A 20,617-nucleotide genomic window follows, 5' to 3' on the forward strand; every position below is an offset into this window, starting at 1 on the left:
GCAGGAAGACCGCTGACGCCGCGGCCATGTTGGAGGGGCAGCAGGAACGCCGCGGGACATCAATGCCGACGCCAGCGGTCACCGCGAGCGGGGCGGTCTGCCTCCCCGCTGAGTGGCTGGCCCCGGTAGCAGCTTGCCGCCACTGGGAGCCATAACAATTTGATGAACCATAGTAAGTTATATATTTACTAGCAACTGTACCCGTTCTATGCCCGGGCGGCGAACCTTTTTATTGGCACATCTGTTCTTGTTTTGAGCAGAATTTCCCTAGAAATTCACTGTAAGAGTGTCCCTTTAACATTAGAGATGTGAATCGGAACCGGAATCGGTTCTGATTCCGGTTCCGATTCACATCGTGGATTTTTCTTCGTTCGGTCCCATCGGGTTTTTTTTTATCGGCTGCTCCCGAGCCGATAAACAACAAACCCACCCCGACCCTTTAAAACCGCCCCCTTAGCTTCCCCCACCCTCCCGATCCCCCCCCCAAAACGTTTTAAAATTACCTGGTGGTCCAGTGGTGGTCCCGGGAGCGATCTCCCGCTCTCGGGCCATCGGCTGCCACTAATAAAAATAGCACCGATGGCCCTTTGCCCTTACCATGTGACAGGGTATCCGTGCCATTGGCCGGCCCCTGTCACATGGTAGGAGCACTGGATGGCCGGTGCCATTTTTAAAGATGCTCCTTGTTGTTATTGAATTCGTGTCGCTAGTCCTGGGATGGCCTGCAAGGCTGAGAGGTCTACCGGATCCATGGTCTCGGCTATCTGTTATGAGTTAAATATGTGAATCCAAGGTAGTCAAGGATCTTACCTTCCGGAGTGGTAGATCCAAGGGTACTCTCAGCCAGTGAAGACTGCACACCGTGCTTCAGGGCGGGGTGCGCCAGGTAAGTCCAGAGACAATCCGAAGTCAGGGCAGGTGGCAGGCCGAGCAGATCCAGGGGCAATCCATAGTCAAGGTAGGCAGAAGGCAAGGCAGGTCCAGAGGCAATCCATAGTTAAGGCAGGCAGCAAGCAAGGTAGGTCCGGGGGCAATCCATAGTCAGGGCAGGCGGCAGGCAAGACAAGTCCAGAGGCAGTCCGTAGTCAAGGCAGGCAACAGACAAGGCAGGTCCAAAGGCAATCCAAAGGTCAGAATCAGACAGAATCACAGAATCACAGGAGCACCAGCACAAGCAAGCCTGTAGCCGAGGCAATGCTGTGCTGGGCTCAGTGCTTTAAATACCCGAAGTTCCCGCATAAACGCTGGGACTTCTGGGTTAAAGTCCAACGCGGCGTGGGGGGCGGAGCTAGTGGCCAAATTGCGTCGGCCTGCGCTGCTGCCCGAGAACACCGCCAAAGGAATCCGGAACCTGGCGCCCTAGCCGCCCCAGCTCGTCGTGAAGTAACAGCAGCCATTCCATGCCCCATATCTTTGCACTTTCTCTAATGCACCTATATCTTCGTTGATTTGCGGTAACCAGAATTGCACACAGTATTCAAGATATGGTCTCATCATGGAGCAAATCAGAGACATTATGACATCCATCATTTTATTTGTCATTCCCTTCTTAATAATTCCTAACATTCTGTGTGCTATTTTGATTGCCACAGCACACTGAGCCAACAATTTCAATGTATTTTCTACTATGATGCCTAGATCTCTTTCCTGGGTGGTAACTCCTAAGATAGAACCTAACATTGTATAACTACAACAAGGGTTAGTTTTTCCTATATGCATCACTTTGCACTTGTCCACGTTAAATTTAATCTGCCATTTGGAAGCCAACCTTGCAGGGTCCTCCTGCAATTTATCACAATCTGCTTGAAATTTAACTACTCTGTTAGTGCTAGTAAAGCAGACTCAGTACTATGACCAGTATGAAATCCAGATTGATTGAGATGCATGACAGTCTTATGGACAAAATCATTAAGTTGGTTAATAACTACTTTCTCAATGATCTTAGAGATCATTGGTAAGTTGGAAATTGGTCTATAATTGGACATGGTGTTAGGATCCAAAGACACTTACTTTAAGTATCGGGCTAACTTTTCCTATTTTCATTTGGTTGGGAAAACAACTTGTGAACAATAATGTATTAACAGTTTGAGAGAGAAGCTCTGACAAAGAAAGAATTGGATTTTTTGGTAGCTTAGAAGGAAAAGGATCTAACAAACTAGTGCTCCCTCCAAGTGACAGGGGCCAGCCAATGGCACGGATACCCTGTCACATGGTAAGGACAAAGGCCATCTGCGCCATTTTGATTAGTGGCAGCCGACGGCCCCGGAACGGGAGATCGCTCCCGGGACCCCCACTGGACGACCAGGTACCTGTAAAATGTTTTTTGGGGGGTCGGGAGGGTGGGGGAAGCTAAGGGACTAGTTTTAAAGGGTTGGGGTGGGTTTTTTGTTTATCGGCTCGGGCGCAGCCGATAAACAAAACCACGATAGGGCCCGATGAAAAAAAAAAAACACATGTGAATCGGAACCGGAATCCGAACCGATTCCGGTTCCGATTCACATCTCTAGTTTCTGTTACAGAAACCAGGGATGGATCTGGGGGGTTGTAAATAATAAGAAAACAATATTTAGATAAAAAATGAGATTGTGCCAACAGTGCATCAATCTGGGAATAAGACTTTTTAAGGAGAGTTCTCAATCATAGGTGTTTATGAAACATGTCTGAATAGGCATTTAAAAAATTAACCCCGGTTGGCTTATATCTAGTGTTGTTCCAACCTCTTCATATACATCTTCCACAGTGTGGGCCGGATTTTAAAAGGGTTATGCGCATAAGGTACGCGCGTAACCCTTTTAAAACCCCCCTGCATGCAAGCCCTGGGACGGCATGTCGGGGGTGACGCGGCATTTCGGGACGTGTCCGGGGGTCGTGTTTCCGGCCCGGGGGCATTTTGAGGGCATGGCCGAGGCCTCCGAAACGGCTCCCGGCCGGGGAATCGCGTGCCATGCCTGCCTCTTAACTTTTAAGATAAAGGTAGGGAGGGGGTTTAGATAGGGCCGGGAGGGGGGGTGGGCTAGGTAGGGGAAGGGAGGGGAAGGTGCGGGGGGATGAATGGAAAGTTCCCTCTGAAGCCGCTCCAATTTCGGAGCGGCCTCAGAGGGAACGGGCAGCGCACGCAGGGTTTGGCGCGCAAAGTGCACAAATGTGCACAAATGGCCCCTTGCGCGCGCCAACCCCAGACTTTATAAGATACGCGCGGCTACGTGCGTATCTTATAAAATCCCGTGTACTTTTGTTCGCGCTTGGTGTGCAAACAAAAGTACGCATCCGCGTAGATTTATAAAATCTACCCCCAAATGTATTCATTTTGAAAAGCTTATCTCCAGGACTCAGGGACAGTAACTTTTAAACAGGAGCGCGGGTGCACATGTGCGCACATCCGTCAACCCATGCCCAGAAGTGCATCCGTTTTATAACATATGTGTGTATATGCATGTTATAAAATAACCTTGAGGTTTGAATCGGGATTCACATTTTAATGCTGAAAAATTCCCAGCACAAATGATGCAAAAGCTAGGATTTTCTCAAGCTGCACATCACAAATGATTTTTTTTTTGTATAGTAATTGCGTAGGCTGTTAGCTTCTTGGCAATGCTTTTCTTCTTTAATTGACCCATTGGCATGCTGTCATTGTCAAAGCTTCAAAAGCCCTCTTTGCTGAAAAAGAGGAATAAAAATGTAAATGCGATCACTAGGAAGTCATGCCTGTTTTCTGCTGCTGTAGATTTAATTGTAGTGTCTTAGGATCAATGATGCCTTCAAAATGCAGCTTCTGTCATTTTTCTAGAAATAAGAAGGATGATTTTTGAAGCCATTTACCCAGGGGAATTGATCTGCCTGAAAATTTCCACCCTTGGAAGGTAAATGCAAGGTTCACAACGTGCATGCTTTGTAATGCACTGAAAGGGGCCTTGTTTTAGGTGTGTTTGGGGGTCCGAGGAATAAAACAGCCTGGGTACTCAGCATTTTCAAAATATGTATACTGTTTTATACCTCCTCAGCAGCACAGCCCATGGTTCTTATAGTGTGTATAACTTTAGCTGTTTTTCAAATGGAAACTACCTGATTAATTTCCCTTTCAAATTTAGTTACAATGTGTCCAGTAAAAGCAGCCATGTGCTTTCCAACTGCGGGCTACTCACAATTGCCCCCATGATGTTGAAATATGAAGTTGACAAGCCCAGAGTGTAGGGGGCACTTAGGACTGCCACTAGACCACTAGGATGTCTTCTTGTAGGTAAAGGGGGATCGGGGATTGGGGGGGGGGGGGGGGGAGTGACCACTAGGATATCAGGTAGTCTGTGGTGTGAAATGGGGTGGGGGTTTTACTAGATGACTAGGGAATCTGTTATGTTTATGAGTGTTCGGGGCGGTGGTGGGGTATATGGATCAGGGGTTTTATTTGTTTTATTTATTTATTTAAAAAAATCTTGAATTCCGCCTGTACAATTCTGGTAGATCTAAGTGGTTTACAGAGAGTACATACATAAAGATAAAAACAAAAAGTAACAATACACAGTACCATCAGGGAGGGAATATGCCTTGTTCCAAATTATTTTTAAAATGACCTTTTAATGAATAACAATTTAATTTTTCTTACCAAGAATAATCTATATTGCTGTAGATTATTACTGTGCAATCACAGAAGCATGTCAACCTGACTGATGCTTGAGCTGATGAGATCAAAGGGCTTCTTTAAGGAAGATTCAAAGGAGTAAACGCTACAGCAGCCATTCCCAAACCTGTCCTTGGGACCCCACAGCCAGTTGAATTTTCAGGCTATTAACAATGAATATGCATGAGGTAAATATACATAAACACTCTCCAACATATGCAAATTTATATTAAGCATATTTCCTGTGGACAGCCTGACAATCTGACTTTCTGTGTGGTCCCAAGGACAATTTTGAGAACTGCTGTGCTTCACTGATGTTTTTGTTCCAATGTGTTAATACTAGCACACCATACAGGGAATAAAAAAAAAATTATGCCTGAATAGTCTTTAGTAATATATTCTGTCTGACATTTTTTTTTACTGCCATAAAGAATCTAATAGATGTTCATGACTTTGCAGTTTATATTTGTATGGTGTAGTTTTAGCTGCATGTCTCTAGCCTATAAAATTTCAACACACACAAAATATTGCCCACTGTCCAAATTAAAGTTTAAAAAATGCCCCACGGTTGGTTTCATGACACAGGCTGCAGACCTGTACACTACAACTCTGAAGATTTGAATATAATTCTCCTGCTACAACAACTCCTGCCATATGAATGGGCCATGCTAAGGGTAAGTCTCAGAGGATACTTCTGTCCAGGTCTCCCAGACATCTAGGATATGTGGGGCCTGGATATGCCATCTGGGCTGGAGGAAGAAGGGTCCAATGAAAGTGGTAAAAATGGAGAATGCAATACAAATAAAATATATATGTACAGCCTAGAGGAAAGGCAAAATAGGGGAGATTTGATAGAGACATTCAAATATCTTAAATGTTTCCATGCACAGGAAGTGAGCCTTTTTCCAATGGAAAAGAGGCTATAGAATGAGGGGTGATAGGGTTAAAAGAGGGTAGACTCAGGAGTAATCTTAGGAAATATTTGTTTACAGAGAGGCTGGTGGATGTGTGGAACAGCCTCCCAGTGGAAGGGATGGAGACAAAAGCAGTATCTGAATTCAAGAAAGCATGGGATAAATATAGGTGATCTCTAAGGAAGTGATGAGAATTATAATGCTAAATTTATTGGACAGATGGCCAGAATAGATGGGCCATACGGTCTTTTTCTGCCAAAAAAAATAATGGATTATGGCTTTGACAGCCTGATCCTTTGTGACTCAGTCATCCCTCTGTCCTCCGTAGTCCTATACCTCTCTTTTCTTCCTCACCCTATGGCCCAAATCCCCAGGTCAGCCAATAAGAGGAGGACAGAGCTGCTTGAATATGAAGGCTCCTCTATACCCATGTGGCTTAGTTTCTTCAATTTGAACACATGAATGATCAAACCAAAGAAACTAAGCTGCTTGATACATTCAGAGTTGTTGATGTTCTACTGGGGAGGAAGGGGGAGTCTTGGTCAGATGATCACTTGAGGGAAGGTGAGGGGGCTGGGTCACGCAGAAGGAAGGGAGGAGAAGAAAATATTTGAGCACATGATAGGAAGGGAAGAAATAATGGCTAAAATGATTAAACCTTACCCAGTGCAAGAGCAGTTATGCTCCATGAAAAACTTAAGCAGCCATAGTCAAAACATTGCTAAGTCACTTAGGATCTGTCACCACTGAAGGACTCGAGTACTTGGTCAAGATGGGCAAGTTACTACTCTGCTTCAGTGTGACCTGCAAGCCTATATAGAGGCTTCTCCTGTTGCCTTCTCTTATCTTTGACATCAGTAGAAAGCAGAGTCTGTGCTAGGGTTTTTAGATGCCCTGTGCGAACAAGTACTGTGCTGCCCCCCACCTGATTCATTCAGTCTCTGTCCCGGCCCATCAAATAAAGCCCAGCTCCCTCCTGCAATCTATATTTTAAAAAACTGATAAGCCCCCACCCCCTCAGCTCCGTCACATATGCAGAATGCAGACAGACCCTCACCAAATACAGAATGAAGAGATCAGAAAGTCTAAACAGAAACGTGCTGAGAAGAACTGAACTGGAACCTACAAAAAGCCAGCCTCTCTCTATATGTAGAGCAACAATGGAAAACCAGAAATATTAACATTCTTCATAAAACATTAAATGAAATAAAAAAAATATAAAACATCAATCATAATAGTAAAATCATATTCGTAAAAAGAATAAATAGTTCAAACCAGTTAATGAATAAGAGTATCCAAAAATCCCAAACACCAATAAAATATTTCAAAACATCTGATGAATATAAAATTCAATAATTAAAAAAATGTTCTATTCCTCCCCCCAAAAAATTAAATATCTCAAAAGAGCAGAAGCATCAAATTACACCCAAGAAGTAAAACTAATAAGGATTTTAAAAGTTCCTGCTCTCCATAACTGGGATCTTTTGATTTCCAATCTGGAAACATTTATATATTTTTCAGCCCAGAACAACTACGGGCCTTCTTGGTAGCTTGCCACAATAGCACACAACCTAGGCCGGGATCCAGAAATGTGATAACTGGTGTATGAGGCTGCCTATGTCATTTATTTATAATTTGTTTCTAATGTTCTCCTAGTTTTCCTTTCTCTCCTCTTTTTTCCTACGTAAGTTATGAGAATTACGAGGATTTTTTTTTGATACCTGAATGAATGTGTAATTTTGAATGTACTCATTGTAATTCTTTTTGTTTCTATGCAAAGATTTCTTTGTGTTATTCTATTCTAAAAAGTCTATATAAAAAAAAAAAGTAACTGAATGGTTCTGCCCCCCTCCCCCTTCCCTGACATAAATGATATGGGCATCTTTGTACATTGTGAGTGACACCTTTTATTGCTACATACAGAGGTATTTTCTTCATATGTGACAAACTCCACTGCAAATTATATGAAAAATCATGGGGAAAGTCAGCTATACTTTTCAGCATTTTATCCTGTAGATAAGTAGCAATCGCCTGAAATGAAATGGGGGAGATTTCAAAAACTTCAGAACCAAACTGATCATACATTTTTAAACTATATATTTCCAAAACCATATTGCTTTTTCAGGGAAGCAATGGATGGCAAACTTTTGTGCTTAAGATACAAAGCAACTAGTTCCAGGCAGGCAAAAGTAACTGCATGTCTGTTTAAGTATTAGGTTCAATTTCCGCTGCACTAATGGCCCAAAGTGGGTACAAAACCTTCAGCAGAAATTACAAGATGAAATTCTTGTAAATATTGTTTATTTTATCTATCATTGGACATAACAAAATACGTTGGGGTTGATTTTCAAAAGGATTTACGCATATAAAAACTGGTAAATTGCCTTTTGAAATCCAACTGGGTGCCAGTGCCAGTAAAAGTATGTGCAGGAGACATTTCAGGGGGCAGAGCTGGGATGGAAAAGGCATTTACACACATGCTTCAAATTTTCAAAAGTATGCATGTAAATGCCAATGCCACCTCACGAGCAGGTGTAATTTTATGTATTTTTAATCAACGAGCAGACTTATGCACATTAGCCACATTTTTCAACGCAGGCTTGAGTCTGTGAGTTCAAAGTACTTGCAGACTTTAGCCATAGGCAGACTGGTTGAAAGTTACCCTCCCTTATGACTAGGCAATATGTTTTAGACCAAACGATGATAAATGGTTTTACACTGAAAAGAAAACCTGCTGATGAGAACATTCACTTCATGCTTCAACAACAGAACAATGATTTCAGCATGCCCTTTCCCACTGTGGGGAGTGATAGACAGGCGACATGACTGATTGTTTAGTTGCTTCTGGCATAAAACAGATGCTATTCAATGTAAGGTAGCTTCTGACATTCTTGGATTTCAAACTTTGGAAAGGGGAAATGTGGGTGATGAGGAGTAACTGGAACCAGATTTTCATCTTCTGCGGCAAAAGTGTATATAAATAAGGAATCAGTCTTCTTGCAAGTAGGTTTTATTGAGCCAATGTAGTGTTCATTTCTACTTCTGGATATTTAACACATATTGAAGACAACTTTCAGTACTGTGGGCATTCCCCAACTGACTCGGTTAGGTAATAGCCAACTAATTTAAGCTAATTTTCAACTGCAGGTTAGCTGGGGCCAAGGAGCAGATAGCTCTGGCAGACAGAGGAGGGAGAGACCTCTTGAGCTGGGGGAAGTGGGGGTCTTGCAAGCTTCTTTTGGGGTTCAGGCAGGGGGAGCAAGAGAGGTTCAGGGGTTTGCATTCCAACTTTGAAGTTTGTTGCTTTGGAAAGGAGGGAGACTCCTAAAACTACAAACACAGATTTGTATTGCCTCGTAGGATGATGAAAATGTATGTGTGTGTAAACCATAATCATACAATTTTGAATATCGTACGGATGGATAGTGTTGTTTCCCCTGACCTAATCCTGCCTCCTGTGATACCCATTTTTTGAGTGATCATAGCTGCTGTATTTAGTCACTCAGGATAGTTTTCAGCTCTGCATATCTAGCTGCAAAAATCCTTATATACCTGGTTGGATACCATTGAAAAGTTTTTATCTTGTAGCAAACTCATTGAGAAAATCAGCATGCTAATGCAATCATAATGCCGCTTCATGGTACTTGGTACCTGTATTATTATTTATTAAAATTTGATTTCCCACATTTCCATGTTAAGCAAAAGGCAGGTAATAAATAATCAATGTACATCCTTGCACACAGTCGAAATAAAAAGTACAATATAGCATGAACAAATATGTATAGAGAAAACAACATTCCTCAAATAATATCTAACCCAGCATATAATAACCAGAAGACCACAGCAGAAAAAAAACCCATAATTCCCCAATGACCTCATAAAAATCTGTCATTTTTAAACCAAACTAATTTGATCCCATTTACACAAAATAGAAATATTTAGAGAGACCCTATAGTAACCACAATTCTTCTCTCCCAATCCTCTTAGGCAATTAAAACATTGAAATGGAAATAAAGATTGCAATAAAGATAATTGTAAAGGTCAGTTATTAATAACTGGAATTTGTCTGTGTCTTGCCCTGTCCTAGCTTCATCCTGCCTTCATATCCAGCCCTGAGATGTGTCTAGTGCTGACTTTTAATTGATTCAATGCATCAGAAAAAGCACTTGTGGAAGACATGATTGGAATGCTGCTCAAGACTTTGCCTATTATTTCTGGCTTCCTTAAGGAATATGGAATTAATTCAGTCACCATGTTTTATGTAAATAAGACCACTTAATACAACATATTCTAGGAAGTTTAATATACACTCAAATCAGTTTGTGGATTTGCCAAAATTGGTAAATTGTAAATTAAGGTTCATATGGCTCATTAAAATAATTGCTTTTGTTTATTGAAAGTAATTGGGGAATTCCTGATATCTGTTAAATATAAACATGAGATTCTTCATTATGTAAGGAATCATGATTCCAGTATATTTACTGTGAGGTACATATCAATCATTGTTGGATTACTAAGTTAGATGGATAAACTTTTCCAGCTAACTTTAGAGGGATAATGAGTGGTGCAGCAACACTATTGCATATAGCCAGCTATCATAAACAAAGCTGAATAAGCTTATCTGGTTAACTTAAGGACTGCTCTACAGCATGACTAGAGTTAGCTGGATAACTTGTCTGGCTATCCTAACTCCTCCCAGAAATGCCTCCAGAATGCCCCTACATTATCCAGCTAAACTTTAGCTGGATAATGAGATATTTGAATAAAGTTTAGCCAGACAAGTGCCCAAAATATTCAAAAGTCAGCATTCACAGGGTCATTCATCAAAATGCGTTAACGCCATAATGCATGCGATAAGAACAGTAACAAATGGTGCAAATGCAAATTTTTGGGAGAGGCAGGATCAGGGAGGAGTTTGGGCGGGATTTAGGAAAATGAGGGGCAATATTGCACCGTGCAATAGCATAACGTATGCTGTTGCATGGTTATGCCGGAAATAACTACACCTTTTTTCCTGGCATTAGGCTGTGTGATATGCCCAAAATGGCCATAATGCAATCTGCAATAAATTTTTAGAATTGCATTTTGGCTATATCTGGGCTTGAGAGGGGAGAAGGGGAGAAGTGGAGTGGAGTAGAGAGAGAGAGCCTCTGGGGGGAGAACCTCACAGTGTGCAACTATTTATGTCTCTATAGGGGGGGCCATCTAATAGGTCAAGGTGAGGTGTTGGTGGTGGTTTAGGGTTTAGGGACCAATTTCTTATGTAGAGTGAAATGTATGAACAGCACAGTAACCTTGGTGAAGATTTGACATCATTTGGAGTGAGGAAAGTCTCACAAAGATGAAATTTTGTACTATGTTGTCTCACCCTAGCTTGATGGCACCTAGGTTGACATAACATAGTTCAAAATTTCATCTTTGTGAGAGTTTCCTCACTCCAAATGACATCAAATCTTAGGACAAGAAGCAGGACTGGCACCACCCTATACCAACATCTCTCTGTTGAGAGAAACACCTTTGACGAGCCCTGTAACATGAGGGCACAGGAGTTTTGTTAAACTCATAACATCCCCTATTAGGGAGTTGCAAACCTCTTCGAAACACTTCTACTCTGTTCTGACATAACACTCTACATGTAGGGTCTGTTGAGGCTACTAATCCACTCTAATAAGGAGCAAGTTTTAGACCCCCTTACATCTCTGTTACAATCATATGGCACAAGCCTCTACTTGAATCTATCCACAAATAGATGCATTCATATCACCACTTAGAAGCAACAGAATATCCTCAAATGCTTCCACGCACCTCTATGTCTGCAAAAAAGGAATCATACCTTCATTGAGTCCATAAACATGAACTAGGGTCAATTTCATTGAAAAAACTTGCACAGAGGAGGCTGGAAAATACAGGCTTGTTAGCCTTACCTCGGTGGTGGAAAAATTAATGGAGATTCTGCTAAAGGAAAGGATAGTGAACTATCTACAAACCGGTGAGTTGCTCGACCCGAGGCAGCATGGATTCACTAGGGGACGGTACTGTCAGACAAATCTGATTGACTTTTTTTGATTGGATGACTAGAGTATTGGATCAGGGAAGAACGCTCAATGTGATTTACTTGGATTTTAGTAAAGCTTTCGATATGTTCCCACATAGGAGACTTGTGAACAAAATGAGAATCTTGGGAGGGGGTGCCAAGGTAGTATTGTGGGTTGCAAACTGGTTGACTGACAGAAGACAGCATGTAATGGTAAATTGAACCTACTTTGAAGAAAGAACTGTGTTAAGTGGAGTGCCACAGTTTTGGGACTGGTTCTGTTCAATATCTTTGTGAGCGATCTGGTGGAAGGGATAGAAGGTAAAGTTTGTATATTTGCAGATGATACTAAGATCTGCAACAGAGTGGACATGCCTGAAGGAGTAGAAAGAATGAAAAGTGATAGTGTGCAGTTCTGGAGTAGCAGAGGGATACACTGCTACCTGTCCAATATGCCGTTCGGTATTATACACACATTGTTTGACGCCATTACCAGCACAACTCTTGTCAGCGTTTTTCCACAAAGCTGCTACTCTGGTGTGAGGGTTTTCTTAAAATTTGTAAGCCAACAATTAACTTGCAGTACCAAGATTTATGCAACACTATACACCAGGGGAGAAACTCGGCCAGAGTTGGGCATATTCTAATTTGAAGTTGTTACAATGAATAAAGTATCCCTGAACCTAAGGTGACAAGTCTATTGTTTTACTGTTTGCTCATTGGAGTCTATCCAATGGCAGGGGATTCCTTCAATGCTGATCAGTTTTGATGTCAAAAAGGTATTAGATCACATTAACTGGTCTTTTATGTTTGCGGCGTTGGATGGAATGGGTATTGGAGGATACCTCTGCAAGGTAGTGGAGATTCTATATCATCATCCTTTGGCATCTGTGCTAGTTAGTGGAATTCCCTCTGAGCCTATTGCGCTCCATAGAGGTGTGAAACAGGGATGTCCCCTATCTCCACTTTTATTTCTTATTACTTTGGAGCTTTTGTTAAATAAAATTAGGGGTAATGATAACACTAAAGGGATCTGAATAAGGCCAGAGGAGATAGCACAATTTAAACTGGTCACCTTTGCAGATTATAAAATGGTTCATATCAGTGACCTGGAGAAATCTTGGGCAGTGTTGTTAGAGGAATTTACTATCTTTCGGGACGTAGCAGGATTAAAATTGAATTTAGGGAAATCTAGGTTCATGTTAATTAAACCAGGTTTGTTTGGGAGAAGACTTTCCTATCCCTAGGGTAGAGGATTCTTTACCATATCTGGGAGTAGTGCTTCATCGGGTTCCTGAGAAGATGCAAGCCTTAAATTACGATGTAACATGAAAATGTACTTGTAATCAGTTAAAAAAAATGGATGGGCATTCTGATCTCCTTGACAGGCAGAATTGCATTATACCAGATGATGATGCTTTTACAATGGTTGTAATTTGATGCAGCTGGTCCTATTTCCTGGACATGGAAGGAACTGTTGGCATTGACAAGCAAATGCGGTGTTGCGCTGGAGGTAGACCCTTGGCCTGGTGCAGGATTGGTACGGCCCTCTCGTCGGACCCAGAGAGCACCTGCCACCAGGAGGCTTGGCACAGGAGGAGACAGAGGCTAGCTGGAGCTTCACCAATAGCAACCTGGGGTTCCCTCAGGTTGAGCCCTTGGTTACCCGGGCTGCCTGGTCTTAGGTGGGCCTCGCAGGGTCTCCTAGAGAGGAAGCACAGGGGAGTGCCCACCATGAACAAGGGTGCGTGGTCGATGTCCAAGCAAGAATGTCCAGAGGTTGCAGGAGGCCAGAAGAGAGTGTTCGAGAGTATAGCGAGGATCAAGACCAGGGTATCAGTCCAGAATGGTCAGCCAAAGCAGGGGTCAGTACCTGTAGTCAATCTGGGAGTAGTCAGGTCAGGCAGTGGTCAAGTTCCAGGCAGTGGTCAGATGTGGTCAGTGTACAGGCAGAGGTCAGTTCCAGGCAGCGGTCAGATGAGGTCAGTGGACAGGCAGAGGTCGGTTCCAGGCAGCGGTCAGACGTGGTCAAAAGCAAGCAAAAGTCAGTACCATGAGATCAGTCCGAAGGGTACTACCAGGGATAGAGATATGAAGGAACAGGAGATGCTGGAACAGGCAAACTAGAGAACACCGGAGTGTACGACCCGATTGCCAAGGCAATGAGCTAGTGTCTGAGCCCTGCATTTATAAAGGGCTCAGGTGATGTCAGAATCGGGCACTGCCCAAGGGTTTCCCACACTTGGTCCTTTAAGTTTGCTAGAGTTCAACACGCACGTGCTAGGGGGCAGGGCCGAGATCGAGGAGGACGCCGAGCTCCAGCACGAGGAGCGCTGTGAGGTGGAAGGCCCTGATGGGCCTGGGAATGCTCGTAGACGTTGCGGTCGAGCAGAGCTAGGATTGAGAGAGGAGCTGGTAGATATCGCGACAGGTGAGCAGGCCCAGTCATGGCACCAGCACGGCCGGGAAGCGCAACATGCAGCAGTCTATCTGGAGAGGTTTAAAATTCTGTATAGCACTAAATAAACTAGGAGACACAAGGAGGATTGGGTTTAGCTGACATTAAAATGTACAATGTTGCTTATAATTTGTGGCATATTGGTGACTGGATTATGGATACCACTTACTACATGCCACTGCCTATAGAAAAACTTAAAGTTAAACCATTAGAATTATGATATGTTTTACATAAAACAAGACATGTTTTGCCAATGTGCCTTCAGAATAGTGTGCGCATCCAACCTATTCTCCAGGCTTGGTGGTGGTTTTGTACTAAATTGGGATTGTGCCCTCAAGTTACTCATTATTTAGCTTTTTTGGGCAATAAAGATTTTAGTCCAGGCATACAAAATAAAGTAGTTAGATGCTGGCATGATAAAGGTATCCAAACTGTATTCCAGGTAGTTGATGAAATGAATTACCTGTGCTCCTTTAAAGCCCACCAAGATGACTTTAATTTGGATCCAGAGTAATTTTTTGCCTACTTACAACTGTTATTTATTAATTTAGATTTATATTCCGCTTTTTGCACTTTTTCAGTGCTTCAAAGTGGATTACATTCAGGTACTGTAGGTATTTCCCTATCCCCAGAGGGTTTACAATCTAAGGGGTCATTTATCAAACTGCGCTAAGGTGTTTTTGCATACGTTAAGGGCTTATCACATGCGAAAAGCCCCTTTAATGCATGTGATAGGCCCTTACCGCATGCGAAAACGTCTTTAACGCATGCGATGGTGCGATGCAAATTTGAAAAAGAGGAGGGGTTAGGGGCGGGCTGGGTTTACCAGTCTGCGAAATGCTATTGTACAGACCTAATGCCGATTTTAACTACACCTTTTTGAATAGCGTTAAGCCATGCGATAGCTTGCTTTACTGGGCGGTAAGGTTTTTATGCATTTTGTGATATCTTCTGAAAAGCCTGTATGAGTAGATTTAAAGGAGAAGGGGGGGGAGGGGGGGAGGGAGGGAGAGAGAGAGAGGGAGGGAGGGAGAGAGAGAGACTGACTAGCAATAGTGTCTGCTCCCTAGATAGGTATTTGTATCCCTATGGGAGGCCCACCTATAACTCGAGGTGAGGTTTAGATATTAGTGTAGGGGGTTAGGGGGTTAGGGGCCCCTTTGACAGACGTACGAACAGAACAGTGGTCTCTCGTGAACATTTGATGACCCTCGGAGTGCGGACACTCCCCCAAAGATGAGATTTGGGCAATGTTCTCTCAACCTAGCTTGATGTTACCCAAGTAGAGAGTCAGTTTGCACCACCAATGGTGGTGCAAACTGACAATATTGTTGGCTAAGAAATATATCCTGCAGAAATGGTTGTCTGCTGATTCACCAACCTTGATGCAATTGAGAAATGTTATACATCAAATGTGTATATTGAATAAATATTTTGAAAAAATTGAGAAGTTTAGGAAAAAACAGGATTTTGTAAAGCGGTGGGAATTATATTTGAATTCTTTGTTCCCTTATGCGAAAAGTTTCATTATTAATGACCTACCTACATGATTGTCCCATTTCATGAAACTTTACTTAGCCAGTGGAACTGGCATTAGTGTTCTTATTGTCATGCTGAGATGGTTCAGGATCAGATTGGGGGGAGGGTCTAGGTATTGATGGCTTATTAAATATTTATTTCTTATCCTGTTATTTTCTCTGATGGTTTGAAGAACCCCTTTCCATCAGGCTGTTTATGTTGGATGTTACTGTTTTTGAATTTCAAATGCAATAAAAAAAAAGTTTTGGATAAGTGACTCTTAATCTGAAAACTGCTTCTATAGCACAGTTATAAATTTTGTAATCCTATCATTTACCAGAGCAGTTTTGCTTTTGTCTCTTGTTTTTGTTCAGGTAGCTTTAAATGAACCTAAATCAGCTTTGTGGATGGTGGATAAACACTGGCAAGTCAGTAGGTTATCAAAAAGACTCAAATTGCTTTCAGTTGAGTCAAGCTATACTGATATGCATGTACTTCAAATAGTGCCTCAGGAATCTGTACTAGGACTGGTGCTTTTTAATATATTTATAAATGATCTGGAAAGGGCCACAACAAGCGAGGTGCTTAAATTTGCAGATGACACAAATTATGCAGAGTAGTTAAATCTCAAGCAGATTGTGATAAGTTACAGGAGGACCTTGTGAGACTGGAAGATTAGGAATCCAAATGGTAGATGAAATTTAATGTGGACAAGTGAAAGGTGATACATATAGAGGAAAAATAACCCTTGCTATAGTTACACAATATTAGGTTCCACATTAGGAGTTACCACCCAGGAAAGAGATCTAGGTGTCATAGTGAACAACACATTGAAATTGTCAGCTCAGTGTGCTGTGGCGGTCAAAAAAGCAAACAAAATGTTAGGAATTTTTAGGAAGGGAATGGTGAATAAAATGGTGGCTGTCATAATGCCTCTGCATCGCTCCATGGTGAGACACACCTAAAATACTGTTTGCAGTTCTGGTCACCGCATCTCAAAAAAGATATAATCGCACTGGAGAAAATACAGAGAAGCACAACCAAAATGATAAAGGGGATGGAACGGCTCCCCTATAAGGAAAGGCTAAAGAGGTTAGGACTGTTCAGGCTGGAGAAGAGACGGCTGAGGGGGGATTATGATAGAGGTCTACAAAATCATGAAAGGACTTGAACGGGTAAATGTGAATTGGTTATTTACTCTTTCAGATATTACAAGAACTAGGGGACACTCCATGAAGTTATCAAGAAGCTCATTTAAAACAAATCAGAAAAAATGTGTTTTGTTTTACTCAATGCATAATTAAGCTTTGGAATCCATTGCCAGAGGATGTGGTTATGGCAGTTAGTGTAGTTGGTTTAAAAAAGGTTTGGATAAATTCCTAGAGCAGAAGTCCATAAACTGCTATTAATCGATAAGGATTAGTAGCTTGGCATTTATTTATTTAATGTTTGGTTATTTGGAATTAAATCCTATTACCACATTATTTTAAAGTCAAGAGACAATGTCATAGGCATATGCTCAAAGAGTATAATCTACTGTCTCTCGCCCGCAATGAGCCTCAGGCAGTCGTCAACCTTATGAGCAGTTCTCTTACAATCATTCATTGTCTCTTGTACTTCCGTTACTAAGAAACATTTTTTATTGCTCAAACAATATTTTATTAACACATCTATTTAATAATTTAGACTTCCACTGTTTCAACCTAATACCTCTATATTAAAAAAGGAATACGTAGCCAATTCAGACGCTCATCAGCCAAAAAAATCTGACTGGAAAAAATTCCTTCATTTTCACCCGACATGGACCATGTTTCGACTTTCACAGTCTTCTTCAGGGGAAATAACACCATGATGTAAGAGAATATAAGATGTATATTCTCTTATCCCGGACAGTAACTACCATCACTTCAAAATCAATACCGCATCATGGTGTCTTGGCGTCTGAGCTGAAATGCCGAGACACCATGATGTAAGAGATGATGTAAGAGATGATGAGACACCGAGATGCCATGATGTAAGAGAATTGCTCATAAGGCTGACGACTTCCTGAGGCCCATTGCGGGCGAGAGACAGTAAATTATACTCTTTGAGCATATGCCTATGATATTGTCTCTTGATTTTAGTATAATGTGGTAATAGAATTTAATTCTATTTCCCTCTCATTTGGTGCTTTCTTGAATTTTAAAATTGAGAGGAGGTTGCTTCTGTTTTTGATGTTTGGTTATTTGCCAGGTACTTGTGACTTGGTTGGCCATTGTTGGACACAGGATACTGGGCTTGATGGACCCTTGGTCTGACCCAGAATAGCATATCTTATGTTCTTATATTCTTATAAATAGAGGGAAATTTTGCCTTAGCATGATGGAGTGTTTGAAAATAGTTTGTGCTACAGATATAGTTTCCTTGCCTTTTGAGGTTTTATGTTGAATATAAACTTTTCAATTATATTCCAGAGTGTCTCCAGCAAACGAAAGATCTAATATTAAAACTTCTGTCACAGCGTGGCAAACAAATGGAAGGACTTCGACAGACCCAGAAGGATGAGCAAGTACATTTTCTCAGCAAGGCTCAGCAGGCTTTGAACCCCAATGATTTCCTTAAGGTAGGCTGTGTTCTGAAAATGTATAATCAATTATTCTGTTTCCAAATCTGATCGTAGTCCATGTAGGGGTGGGCTAAGATGTACTAAATCACAAGAGGCTCTTGTCCGAATCCTAGGGAGATTTCCATGGAAAAGCAAAATAAACCTTAACCACTAGCAGTCAGAGAACTGGAAAGAATTCTATTGTACGGTATATTTCTGAAATACTATTTGCAAAAATCATTACTCTCTTGAGTAAGATTTAGAAATTCCTTGACTTTATTTTTTGCCACTTCCTACTCTGTTTCTCCTGGATTCATAATTTTTATTTATTTTTATCTTCATCATGGCATTGTTTGTCTCTGTGGCCTCGCCAGGTCTCAAATTAATTTTCTCTTTTTTATATTTTGAATCTGGCAGTTTCCTCCTGCTCCTTTTGGGCTTCCAGCTCAGTCAGAATCTGAGTTGGCATCTGTCACCATCAACCTTCATTCAACATTGTCGTTGTGCTGGAAGTGGACCCTTGGCCTGGTGCAGGATTGGTATGGCCCTCTGGTCGGACCCAGAGAGCGCCTGCCACCAGGAGGCGGAGTACACGAGGAGACAGAGGCTAGCTGGAGCTTCTCCAAAAACAGTCCAGGGTTTCCACAGGTTGAGCTCTTGGGTACCAAGACTGCCTGGACTTAGGTGGGCCTCAGATGGTCTCCTGGAGAGGTAGTGGAGGGGTGTGCCCACCATGAGCAAGGGTGCGTGGCTGATGCTGAAAGGATGAGCCAGACCCGAACTGGAAGCTGTGAAGGCCTCAGGGAGGTAACAGTTCAGGAAGGTTCTCCAGGCAGTGCCTGCGGGTCTAGTCTGGTGAAGGCCACAGGTTGAATCCAAGCAGGTTGATCTGGTAGTCACAGTAGGCCAGAAGAGAGTATCCAAGTGAAGTGCAAGTGTCAAAGCCAGAGTATCCATCCAGAAATGGTCAGCCAAAGCAGGGGTCAATACCAAGGTCAGTCCGAGCGTAGTCAAGGCAAGCGAGGGTCAGTTCCAGGCAGCAGGTGAAGAGAGTGGTCAGGCAGGCAGTGGTCCGTTCCAGGCAGCAGACGAAGAGAGTGGTCAGCAGACAGTGGTCAGTTCCAGGCAGCAGATGAAGAGAATGGTCAGGCAGGGAGTGATCAGTTCCAGGAAGCAAACGAAGAGAGTAGTCAGGCAGGCCGAGGTCAGTACCAGAGATCAGTCTGAGAAGGTACTACCTGAGTAAGGACACAGGAACACCAGAGACACTGAAACAAGGAGATGCTGGAACAAGGATCAGATACAAGGAACAGGCAAACCAGTACACTGAGGTGTCGACCCGATTGCCAAGGCGAGGTCCTGGGGGCAGGACCTCGCTTTATATAGGGCTTCTATGTGATGTCATCAATTCGCGTCCGAGTCGGGTTTCCCGCACTTGGCCTTTTAAAGATCGAGACGTTGGCAGTGCAGGTGCACCTAGGGGCGGGGCCAAAGCGGCTGAAGACGTGGAGTCCCCACGGGAACTCTGCTGCGAAGCCTGCGGTGTGGAGGAAGCCGGAGAGGGCCGTGGTGAATGATGGGGATGGTGGGAGCTGGCAGCAGCGGTGAGACCGGAGCTAGTTGAGGGCAGCGCGAGGTGAGCAGGCCCGGTCGCGGCACCCACGCGACCGGGACACGCAACATTTGTGAAAAGTCAATGGCATATTTAAATGCTAGATCTGCAAGAAAAAAAAGATGTGGAAACCATGGTGGTGATGTTACAATTTGATTTGAATGTTTTATTTGTCACTGAATCTTGGTTTGCGGAGACAAATATTGTTCTGGTAAATTATTTTTGTCCTCCTAGTTATACAAGTCTCGCTAAGAAATGAGAGGAGGAAGTGTTTTGGTGGTTTTTAAGTAAGATATAAACATTTTGAAATTTGTTTTTAATAATATGATTCCTTTGATGATATTTTAATAGAAATCCAATTATGGCCCTTTTGTCAGGTTTATTTGCCTCTTGCTCAAAAAGTCTATGTTATTAACTATGTCGTTGATACTGTTGTGTCATTGTATCTTAAACACCAATGCTTGATTATTTTAGATGCATATGGATGATGATGTCTGCTGTTGCCAGAAACTTTATGCCTTTGGGTTTATTCAAATTATTAAAATGTACAACTCATCATTTTGGTCATACTCTAAATATTATTCTTGCTTGTGAAAAGGTTATTGATGGTTTTTATCCATGGACTGATCACCATTTGTTACTGCTTGAGCTGGAATTCAGAGTAGCTGTTGAGAATTTAACATCTGTGTAGAAATGTGAAACATCGCGTGTTGATATGGATGTTTTTGGGAAGAAGCTAAGAAAAATTTTGGTTTCTAGACCAAGCAGTTGAATTGGATTCATACTCTTCATAGTGTATATGATGAGGTAGTGCCACAGGAAATTGTGTAGAAAAGTCACGCACTAATTAATTATGCCTTTGGTTTAATAAGAACTTAATCA

At 42.3% G+C, this 20,617-nt stretch overlaps 1 protein-coding gene across 4 annotated transcripts in view; it reads left to right on the top strand.

Annotated features, from left to right (window-relative positions):
* The window catches only part of EVC (EvC ciliary complex subunit 1), a 206,532-nt gene that overhangs the window by 97,147 nt on the left and 88,768 nt on the right, over positions 1-20,617 (top strand). For all 4 annotated transcript variants that reach the window (XR_003854806.1, XM_029591185.1, XM_029591175.1 and 1 more), the window contains one exon: positions 17,993-18,141. Coding sequence is in view for 3 of the 4 variants with exons in the window: in XM_029591185.1 (XP_029447045.1) it covers positions 17,993-18,141 (149 nt within the window). In the remaining variant the exon portion in view is untranslated. The remainder of the gene's footprint in view (positions 1-17,992; positions 18,142-20,617) is intronic.

The sequence above is a fragment of the Rhinatrema bivittatum genome, chromosome 1 (genome assembly GCF_901001135.1).
Source record: "Rhinatrema bivittatum chromosome 1, aRhiBiv1.1, whole genome shotgun sequence".
NCBI lineage: Eukaryota > Metazoa > Chordata > Amphibia > Gymnophiona > Rhinatrematidae > Rhinatrema > Rhinatrema bivittatum.